Source organism: Phyllosticta capitalensis, assembly GCF_038381095.1.
Source record: "Phyllosticta capitalensis strain CBS 128856 chromosome Unknown BKA78scaffold_12, whole genome shotgun sequence".
NCBI lineage: Eukaryota > Fungi > Ascomycota > Dothideomycetes > Botryosphaeriales > Phyllostictaceae > Phyllosticta > Phyllosticta capitalensis.
Genome location: NW_027117450.1, coordinates 1383010 through 1393632, shown reverse-complemented (window position 1 = coordinate 1393632; position 10623 = coordinate 1383010). Strand labels below are relative to the sequence as shown.

General features: G+C 56.2%; 5 protein-coding genes across 5 annotated transcripts; 3 read left to right on the top strand and 2 right to left on the bottom strand.

Moving 5' to 3' along the window:
* Positions 1–926: 926 nt before the first annotated feature.
* Positions 927–1905, top strand: BKA78DRAFT_258359 (S-adenosyl-L-methionine-dependent methyltransferase; the record flags this gene model as incomplete). Its single annotated transcript, XM_066885275.1, has 2 exons — positions 927–1195; positions 1242–1905. The coding sequence occupies 2 exons, from the start codon at positions 927–929 to the stop codon at positions 1903–1905; spliced, it is 933 nt and encodes a 310-aa protein (XP_066739420.1).
* Positions 1906–2245: 340 nt separating this feature from the next.
* On the top strand, positions 2246–3696 carry BKA78DRAFT_258640 (thermophilic desulfurizing enzyme family protein; the record flags this gene model as incomplete). Its single annotated transcript, XM_066885300.1, has 3 exons — positions 2246–2571; positions 2616–3089; positions 3168–3696. The coding sequence occupies 3 exons, from the start codon at positions 2246–2248 to the stop codon at positions 3694–3696; spliced, it is 1329 nt and encodes a 442-aa protein (XP_066739419.1).
* Positions 3697–3963: 267 nt separating this feature from the next.
* On the top strand, positions 3964–5208 carry BKA78DRAFT_357313 (uncharacterized protein; the record flags this gene model as incomplete). Its single annotated transcript, XM_066892204.1, has 2 exons — positions 3964–5000; positions 5064–5208. The coding sequence occupies 2 exons, from the start codon at positions 3964–3966 to the stop codon at positions 5206–5208; spliced, it is 1182 nt and encodes a 393-aa protein (XP_066739418.1).
* Positions 5209–6981: 1773 nt separating this feature from the next.
* BKA78DRAFT_357312 (uncharacterized protein) lies at positions 6982–7860 on the bottom strand (the record flags this gene model as incomplete). Its single annotated transcript, XM_066892203.1, has 1 exon — positions 6982–7860. The coding sequence occupies one exon, from the start codon at positions 7858–7860 to the stop codon at positions 6982–6984; it is 879 nt and encodes a 292-aa protein (XP_066739417.1).
* A 1753-nt stretch (positions 7861–9613) lies between these two features.
* On the bottom strand, positions 9614–10423 carry BKA78DRAFT_383734 (uncharacterized protein; the record flags this gene model as incomplete). Its single annotated transcript, XM_066893072.1, has 1 exon — positions 9614–10423. The coding sequence occupies one exon, from the start codon at positions 10421–10423 to the stop codon at positions 9614–9616; it is 810 nt and encodes a 269-aa protein (XP_066739416.1).
* Between the last annotated feature and the right edge of the window lie 200 nt (positions 10424–10623).

Here is a 10623-nt window from a genome sequence, read left to right as displayed (position 1 = left end):
GATCACAGCCTGGCCAGGAACAAGATGGAGGATTTGTGTCTCTGAGCGGCAGGCAGCCTATCGCCATCTCCTCACGTGATGCGGACGAATATTCGCCTCACTGCTCTAGAGTTGTGGTGTGTTTGTTTTTCTCGCTGAGAAGACGATACTTCTACGGACACTTGCAGCGGTGAGCATCTAGTCCGTCAAGCCCTAGTGTTGGAGAAAAGTTGATGTTTCAAGGCCTTGCAGTCGCCCAACAGGCCATGTCCTGGTTCGCTGATGGAATCGTTGGATTTGCGTCGCGATGGCGTTGGATTGTCGCTTTGGTGCCTCGGCTAGATCCAGAAACGCCAGATTGCTTCCAAGCTCTTTCTAGAACGACAGTTCGGGATTCTGACACACCCTGCAAATCAAAAAGGGACGGGAGCGCGCTCGCATGACTTCGAGGCATTGGTGGAAGAACAACGAAAAACCACCCAGCGTCGCGCGAAGAATGTGGGTTGGATTGGGTGGGTCTGCAGCGGCCAACGACGACGCAGCGAACGCAAGATCGATCTCGTCTGATCTACGCGCAAGGTCCATCAACAGCAAAAAGAAAACAGATGTCGGGAGTTCTTAGTTCGCCCAGCGATTTGCATCCTCGTTCAGTTGTTCTGCAGTTGAGGCGGGGCCAGCGGGCGGAGCACGCTCGCTGTGCGAATGGCATGATGCTCAGCGCTGCCGCCGCTGCGGTGCGACCCGCACGGCTGATTTGGCCTCTGAGGGCACGACGGGCGCTCCGCCATCCTGGCCGCTTCAATAAAGCGTCCTTCTTTATTCCCAGGGCCGTGGATGTGAGGCGCGGCCGTGGTTGGTCGTGTGAGGGCGGCAGGCGGGAGAGGGAGTCCTCTTAACTGTCGCAGCGGCTGCAATGATGACGGTGGATAGGATTGTTTCTGTTCATCATGGGTCCCAAAAACGTTGACGACAATGCGAGCGACACGACCAGCATCGACTCTGGCGTCACCAAATACAGATACGAGAACGGGCGCCGCTATCACGCATACAAGGATGGCTCGTACTGGGGCCCGAATGACGAAAAGGCGCAAGAACACCTCGATGTTGCGCACCATTTGTGGTTGAAGACGCTGGACGACAGATTACACCTGGCACCATTACCCAAGAGGGTAAACAAGGTGCTCGATATCGGATGTGGGACGGGATTATGGGCAATGTGCGTGCTCCAACGACGTTGACCATACCAAACTCACCAGTCACAGCGAATTCGCCGAGCGGAACCCCACAGCACAGGTCGTTGGCACCGATCTGTCACCAATGCAGCCGTCTTACGTGCCCAGCAACTGCCGCTTCGAGCTCGACGACGCCAACGACGAGTGGACGCATGCGCCCAACAGCTTCGACTTTATCCACATCCGCAGCCTCTTTGGCTGCATCACCTCATGGCCGACGCTGTACGCGCGCGCTCTGCGCTGTCTCAAGCCTGGCGGCTACATCGAACATGTTGAGATGGCGCCGCAATTCAAGTCTCCCGACGACAGCATTCCGCCCCGCAGCGCCATGGCGAGCGTAGCCGCCCTGAGCGCGCGAGCTTGTGCCGTCACTGGAAAGCCAGGCGACGTCATTTACCGGATGAAGGGCTGGCTGGGCGAGGCTGGCTTCAAGGACGTCAAGCAGGTCGAGTACGCATGGCCGAATGGACAGTGGCCGGCGGATGCAAAGCTGAAAGAGGTGGGCCGTTGGAGCAAGCTGCATTTGCTGTACGGAATCGAGGACTGGACGTTGGCGCTGGCGACGAGGGCGCTTGGATGGGAGGTTGAAAAGGCGAGGGCTTTTATCGAAGAGATGAAGAAGAATGTCGAGGATCCAAAGATTCACGCATATCACGACATGTATGTCTGTTATGCAAGGAAGCCGTTGGATTGAGTAGGTCGAGTGTCGAACAAATGTAAGATAATCAACAACCATGTTTCACGTGTCTGGACGGGGATGAGCAAAGCCGGCCGATAATTGCGTCATTGCTGCATCGACAATCACGACACAAAAACAGTCGCTTTTGACTTTGATGGTGCTCCGCAGAGGGGCACCTCGAACGTGGGACGCTTCCCGCTGCTCGATGCCGATCGAATTGCGCATGGCGTGGTCGTTGGTTTGCGGCATCATTGCCAGGTAGTATTGCGAGATTGACTAGATATGCACCACCCGAGACGATGTACAAAAGTGGGATGCCTTCTGCTGTTTCTCTCGTCAGCTTCTTCATCTCACAATGGCTTCAAATGGTTTTCCTAATGGCTCGACCAATGGTCATCTCCACCCGGCGTCTGACCCTGCCGTCTATGACAAGTATCGCCCGCGATGGGAGATTCTTCCCCAGACGGCTGACGAGTGGCTTGCTCGAGCGTCTGAAGTCAAGGAGGTTCTGAGGCAGGACGCTGTTCAGCGCGATTTGGAAAACAAGACGCCTCGTGCAGAAGTTGCCCTGCTCAAGCACTCTGGATTGCTCAAAGTTCTGGGTCCGAAGCGCTACGGGGGAGGCGAGCAGCCATGGCATGTTGGTTACAGACTCATCCGCGAGGTTGCTCAAGGAGATGGGTAAGTGTTTTGGAAAATTTCCAGACGCTTGCTGACAACGTTAGCTCCATTGGAATGCTCCTAGGGTACCATCTCTTTTGGTCGCAGACTGCCAATCTTGTTGGAACCCCAGATCAAGCAGAAGCCCTGCACGAATTCATCATCTCCAACAATCTTTTCCTCGGTGGCGCTGTCAACCCCAGAGACAATGACCTCAGCATCAAGTCTGAAGGCGACACCCTCATCTGGAATGGCTTCAAAAACTTCAACACGGGCGGTGTCGTGTCGGATCTGACTGTCCTCGAAGGCGTGCTTGAGGGTACCAAAGACCACATTTATACCGTCGTCAGCACCAGTCAGCCGGGGATCCAGTTTGCCCACAACTGGGACAATGTCGGCCTGCGGCTCACCGAGTCCGGCAGCGTCAAGATTGACAATGTCGTGGTGCCCTGGACTGACGCGCTGGGCTGGAATCCTCAGACCAAGCGGCCCATTCCTAACGTGCTGGAAATTCCCTTTGTGTCGCTGTTGCTCCCTACGTTAGTCTCTCCCATGCTGCTCTCCCCAACTCGCCGCAACTCTGCTCCGCCGTAGAATGGTGCTAAGACTGCCGCCAGAATCCAACTCGTCTTTAGCAACTTTTACATCGGCATCGCTCAGGGCGCCTTGTCGACTTCCGCGGCGTACACTCGCCAGCACACGCGCCCGTGGCCCTACAGCTCCGACCCCAAGACATCGGCTCTGGACGAGTTTTATATCCTCGAGCGGTACGGCAACTTTCACGCGCACTTGGTAGCCGCCGCCGCTCTCGCCGATCGTGCCAATGCTGCCGCCACGCAGCTGTACGAGACGTACAACTATCATCGCGACGGGGACAATCGCGGGGGACTGACGGCTCGGGAGCGAGGCGAGTTTGCGGAAACGGTGGCTGCGGTCAAGGTCGTCGCGACGGATACCGGGCTTCGGGTGACGAGCGGCGTGTTCGAGGTGACGGGGAGCAAGGCCACGAGTCGCAAGGTCGGGTTGGATCGATTCTGGAGAGATGTGCGGACGCATACGCTGCACGACCCGGTGGCGTACAAGAACCGCGAGCTGGGGAGATATGCGCTGCTGGGCGAGGTTCCAGAGCCGACGTGGTATACGTAGATAGACAGTTGTAGTTGAGAATATTCAATGAAGTGTGCAAAAATAGAGAGTTTTGTCATGGGTCAGGGTCAGCCCTACAACTGCGGGCGGGAGTGGCTCTGGCTTGGCGACCATGAAACTGGCACAACACCTCGCCCTTTGCTACGACATGGCCGATCAAGCTGCAACACACGACCAGTAATTGATTTTTCCGCGTTCGTTCAATCATCAGTATCCGTACTCCGCACCAACTTCTCCACAAGTCAACGATCAGCACAAACTCACACCATGGCGTCCTCGGCCACAGAACCAGATTCAGACACCTCCACACTCGCCCCCTCCACTGGCAACCTCTCCACCAAGTCCAGGCCGAATCTCCCTCGCGCTCCCCAGTCCGAAAACCTCATTGACCTTGGGGACGATCCAAACTTTGACCAAGACCGCTCGGACAACGACAACGACCAAAACCACAACCACCTCGCCCACGCATCAACAACTCCCGCCGAATCCACCCCCGCCGACTCAACCACCGCCCTCCCTCTACCATTCCACCCTCCCGACATCTTCTCGACCGCCTCCTTCTTCATGTACCCCGTCTCCAAAACCGTCACTGGCCTCCTGCGGCGCATCAGCACCGATCCAAACGCCCCCCGCGGGCCCAACACCAACGGCGGCCTCCAGCCCAACACTTCAACAATTCCTGGCCTCTATACCCCGCCACGACGCAACATTTCGCCTTTTCAGCCACCGCCGCTGACCCCGCTCTCGCTGTCCGGCTGGAGTGACACGACGCGCGAACGCAGCCGGCTGCTCTCGCGGCAGCTCGCCGAGGAGATTCGCCTGCTCATCCCACCACGGCTCCAACTCGTCGAGGACTGGCGGCTCGTATACTCGCTCGAGCAAGACGGCGTCAGCCTCTCCACACTCTACCAGTCGGTCGCGGAGCTGCGGGGCAAGCGCGGCGGCTACGTGCTCGTTGTGCGCGACGGCGGCGGCGGCGTCTTTGGCGCGTACCTCTCCGACCCGCCGCACCCTTCGCCGCACTTTTACGGCACCGGCGAGTGCTTCCTCTGGCGCGCACATGTGTTGCCTTCGCTGCCGACCCTGGCCAGTCTCCCGCCGCCGCCCAGCGCCGACACCACAAACGCCGTCCGCATGACGAGCGTCGTCCAGCCAAAGCACCACCTCAATGGCAGCGCGGGCGGCAGTCTGGAGGGCAGCGGCACCAGCACGCCCGAGCGCATACGCTTCAAGGCGTTCCCGTACAGCGGCGTCAACGACTACATGATTTTCTGCGAGCAGAGGTTTTTGAGCATCGGCGGAGGGTGAGTGGTAGTCCCCTATGACGTAACGCAGGGATGGAAAGGGTTGACACTGACACTTCGCAGGGACGGCCACTACGGCCTCTGGCTCGACGACAACCTCGAAAACGGCGTCTCCGACTCGTGTCCGACGTTTGGCAACGAGCCGCTCAGCGACGAGGGCAACAAGTTTGACGTCCTCGGCGTCGAGCTGTGGTACATTGGCATCTGATCTGGCGGTGGACAGACGGCATTTTGATTTCTTTTGAAAATATCCCTTTTGAACCAGCGAGCGAGCTATCTCGTCGACTACTCGAGCGACGCCTCCACACAAACACAACACGCGCATCCCCCCCATCCATTCGAGCATACCTAGGCGTTTGACGGCGCACCACCACAAAGCAAAAAGTGTGAGCGAGCGACCAGCGGGCGTAACAATATAGACACGGCGATAAGACAGACGGATGGCGCGTACGTTTCTTACAAGTCTTCTTGTTCATACCCTTTCTCTTCTTTTCAATGGCTGGCGTTTTCATGGACGGATGATTGGAGGGACTGTGGCCCGACAGACGGCCGAATTCAACACTGGAGGAGCCGCGCGAAGCATTGGGTCATTTGGCGCACTGGTATCTACTTTCCTCTGCTGTGCAGCAAGGACCATGGACTATTGATTTGTGGAATTTGCAATTCTTGTTTTCTTCGATGATCCTATTTTCCTTTCTTTCGAGTCTCCTTTTTCACCCCTGCATTTCTCAGTTGCCATATTCCTTGGGCAGGACTCCGTCTGTTTGGGCAGATTGATCAACATGGATCTCGAATATCTACTGGAGTCATCAAGGAACTCCATATGTTTTCGGCAGATTGCCAACACCCACATCATAATCATCATCATCCACCATAGCCTCTCTTCATTCCCAGTCAATGATGACGTACGCCACTGGCTAGTCAGCAGTCAGTCTTGCGAAGATACTGCACTAGATGGAGAAGAAAGGCTGCGAGACGGGTAGAGACACAGACCAAACCCCCAAGTGAACTCTTTCAACTCTTTCGTCACAGCACAGTCCAGCTTACCCACACATTCTTTATTGCGGGCACGTTCGAGCCGGCTGGGCGGTTGCCCTTGCAGTTGACAGGGCGGCAGAGGAGGGGGCCTTTTATACCCAAGACTGGCTGGGAACTTGTGGAGGTTGCAGTCACGATGTGAGCGTCACGCCGAAGGTGTCCCATCCATCCCCACAAAAACGAGCGATGCCAACTTCCTTGCAGTTAAGTATAAAATCTAGCCCTTCCTTCTCCTGCAATAAAGCTGATCAGATGCAGATGCAAGCAGGCTTCTATCCGGCCGGCTTCAACGAGCAAACCAGTCCTCTGCAATCACTTGCCCTGTGGAAGTATCAACACGAAAACGGGGATGGGGATATGGCAGCACTGGTCGAACAAAGTCACACGACATTCACGACCACGAGCTGGAGGCAGATTCCGCCATTTCGAGGTGACGGTGATGCACAACTATGCTGCCGCTAGACGGGGAAAGGGGGGAGGACGCGAGGCAATCGAAGACAAGAAGAAAAGGGACTTGTGTACCGATCAAGGAGATGGTCAAGTTCCCTACCAGTGAACTTTTAGAGCCCCTGGATTTGGAAGCTATACTGGACTGGATATTGCATTCGTCGAGCATGGTTAACCTCCATTCGGATCTCTTCTCCCTGTCGTTTGCCCTGCTTCTGCGCCTCAAATATTCGATCGCTTCCCTGGGAACGGTGCAACGCGAGTCTGCGTTTCTACCTTGGGGGATCTAGATGATTCATGGCCATCTCTTTTTCAAGGGCATCTTTGCTGATTGGTGTCTGCTCTCCAATTGTTATACATGCTCCCATCTGCGAACCTTCGAGAGCCGAATAAGAAAAAACCAATACCGGCAGACATGTTGGGCCCGAGATATCGTCGCATTCGTCAACCAGGATTGTTTTTTCAAATTCGGCCCTCGTCGCGCTCTTGATTCTCATCAAATCCTCCACCGCCTTTCCGGGGCCGATCCAACGCGCGGACCCCAGAGTCGAGCCCCGTCTGAGCCACCTTTCGTCCTCTCTTTGGCCCTCTCCAGAGCGTTTCGATCCCGCTCTGATTTTATCTGCATCCTGTGCGCCTTTGGCGTCTTCTCCATATGGATGTTGTCATCACTAGTACGTCGCCTGCCCACGTCCTCCGAATCGAGTCTGATCCCCGTCTGCTCCAAGACCTTCTCAGCCCTGGAAATCAGCTTGCCAACGAACTCTGTGATCTCCTTTTGCTTGCGGCAGCAGCTCTTTCTGACGTTGTTGCGCATGACCTCGGCCTTGGCGACGGCGTTGGCCACTGTCGTGGAGGTGTTTACTGCGAAGCGGAGGTCGTCTCGTTTGCGCTGGACGAATTTGCCTGCTTGCACGGTCTTGTCGGCGAGCTTATCGAGACGCTGGCGGATGGAGCTCTTGGACTTTTTCGGACGGCGTTGTCTTCCACGCAGAGCTGCTGGATGGTGCAACTTCTTTGTCTCTAAAAAGTCATTGTCGTCTTCTTTGCAACTGCACTGCTTCACCTTTTCGACTGCTCGTCTGAGTCTTTCGTTGCACTTTGCCTTGTCTAGTATTGTGGAGCTCGACTTCTTCACTCTTCTCCAGGACTTTGCTGCCAAGCGCTTTGCTCTTTGCTTCGGGGGGTGAGAACGGTGGCTGAAGGGAGATCCGGAACGCTGGTGATGGTTGACACGGAGGGACCAGGTATTTCTCGATCTCTTCTCGCGACGCGGCCGCCGCACATACTCGACGTGTCCGCCAAGCAGAGGAGTGGACGGGAGACGCAGGCGTCTGTGGCCTTGCGGACGCATCTTGGTCTTGGACCGCGCCATCTTGCTCCTCACTGTCTGTGAGCGCCGTGGCCAGCTTGCCTTGCTTGATGGATTGTGACGTAGGGATTCGATGTTGGCTATCCAGCTTGGAGATGTGCCAATCCCGCTTGTAGAGTCCCAGCATGCATATCGACTGCGTGGTGGAGATGATGACGCAGGGTAAATACTCACAGTACACGCGTTTGGATAACCACTACTTCGGACTGCACAACGAGCTCCTTTGCCGGTCTACAAACAACGTCTCTGACAAGAAGTTAACACCCAACAGCCAATCAGATCCAAGTGACAGGCATCAATACCACAATCATGGCACGTCAACGTGTCCGAAGGCTGCCGGATCGATTGAGACCTTCCGACGAACGCCCCTTACAATGCTTTGACACAGCAGAATGTCGTTGCAAACTTGCAATAGAGGACAATCGGTGGCAGCGCTCTCGCGACAGTGAGCTTCGGATGAGTTCTGGTCCCCAGAGGTTTGGTTCGGTAAATGGCACAAAGAAAGCACTGATGACAGAGCGAAGACTGGGAGAGGAGTCAAGACGAGACAGATGGAGATGACGACGACAATCTAGCAAAGGCTTGTCGATTTGCAGTGGAGGAGAAGATTTTCGACAAGGTGACCGGCAACGAGAGCGTCAATAGCGCTCGGGCCCGGGGACTGGTGACTGGTGACTGACTGGACACATAGATTGGCGATGGCGCAATCGCATAAACAATGCCCTTGTTGCAGTCCGGTCCGTCGCGTCAACACGGCCAGCTGACACATCAGTCACCATTGAAAGACCAAAAAGGCAAGCTCTTCAACAGCTCCTCCCTCTCTCCCTCTCTCCGCCGCTGCCAGTGCCACCCACCCCCTGAACTCCCACTCTGCCACGCCGCCCCGCTGAAGTAGCTCGAAAACAGCAACAGCAAAATCCCCCTAACTTTCTTCCTCTGCGAGCTCGAAAGCAAGATGCCACACACCATACCCCCCACCACAATCACGCAGACTTCGGCAGAAAAGCTTTTCTATACTGCACGGTGCGCCTCGGCCTCATCTCAGGGGCTAGCCCCGAGCGAGCGCAGACGGCGCCTTTTGTACGTGTGCACTTGTTGATGTGGAAGCAGTGTATGGATGGTGTGTATGCGGCGACATGGGTTCGCATGGCGAATTGATAGAGGGAGTTTTGGCGAGCGGTTGATTGATTGATTGATTGATTGCGTCGGCGGGGCTGAAAAGTTGCGCGCTAGGTTGGCACTCGAGATGGAAAACCGGCTGTGAGTTGGGAGTTAGTGGCATGGGTTGTATTTTGATCGTTCTGGCTTCAGAGACAGACTCCTGTGCCATCTCAAAGCAAGCGGATGTGGAGGAAGCATTCAAGGCTTTTGTGGATGGGTGGAGTGGAGTTGTGGGTGGTCGTGACAGCAGAAAAGACGACTTTCTCGCCAAATCCAGAGATTGCGATTGGAAGAAAGGGAAATAGGGAGGCGAGTGATATGTTTTGGTGGGAGACGGAAAGGGGAACCGGAAGGGTAGGGAATGTGTTTGGTTTGGATCTCTTGGGACAAGGGGGTTGATTGGTACAATACATTTGATTTCGTATGGGCAGCCACTCCGTCTCGACCATTCCAACAAACATACTGTTCTCCTTCCCAGACAACAAAGACAGATAGGTTCCCCGCTGACTTGATGCCGCAGTCAGCCTGCAGAGGAAGCAAAGCAAACAAGCCTCTTAGTCTCAACTCGCTCGTCCCGCAGTCGTGTCCCTCCTTCTCAGAACCCCAGCTCAAACAACACCTGCGCGTACGCCTCGAGCGTGTTCCTCTGCCTATCGAGCTGATGCACCAAATCCAGGCGGAGGAACGCCTGCAGCCTCTGCAAGCTCCTCTGACGTTGCTCCTCATGATGGGCGCCGCGGTGGTCTGCATCGACAACGCGCATCTCCGCGCGCACCAAGGCCAGCCGCTCCTTCCTCGTCCCCTCGCGCCACGCCATGCATTCGGCGTCGGTCAGGTAGAGCCGGGCGTGCGCCCGCAGCGGCTGGACGTCCTCCTCCCACTCCATGCGCATGCACTCGAGGACGAGGCCGAGATCGTCGTTCTCGATGACGATGTCGGCGGCCACGAGACCGGCCCGCATCTCGCGCTTCGTGGCGGCCGCGTGCGGGTTGCGCGGCGTCAGCAGCGGCAGATCGGTGTTGAGGTGTTTGCGGAACCGGCGCATCAGCTCTTGTGCATCCTCGGCCAGCATGTACATGGCGTTGACGACGCGCTTGGCGAAGGCGGGCGTCAGGCCTTTGCAATTGGGAGGCTCGTTGTCTGGGCGGGCGATGAAGCAGGCGACGATGTGGTGGTTGAAGGTGTTTGAGCGAAAGAGATGATGGATGCTGGCCGCGTTGGCCCAGTCTGGCCGCTCGCCCCTCGAGACGTAGAGACGGTGTTCACCGCACAGTCGGTGCAGTTTCCCCAGGTAGTGCCAGAAGGGTCGGAGTGCGTCGCGAAGGCGCTCGAAGGCGTGGCGCATGAAGCTGTAGCGCCGCATTAGGGCCAAGTCTTGACGCGACAGGACACCGTTGCTGTTCATGTTGACTGTTGGCAAGCTACTGCTCTTGGTAAGCCCGCGGACAAAAGTAGTAGGCAATTCGTTTACCACAACAAGCGTAAAGGGTTTGAGACAGATTTGACAGCTTGAACAGTAGGTGGCCTCGTGCGAAGTGGCTCAATGTGCTGACGAATGCAGTGAGAGTTTGACTTCAGTGAGGTGGGTAAAGATGCAGTGTGAAA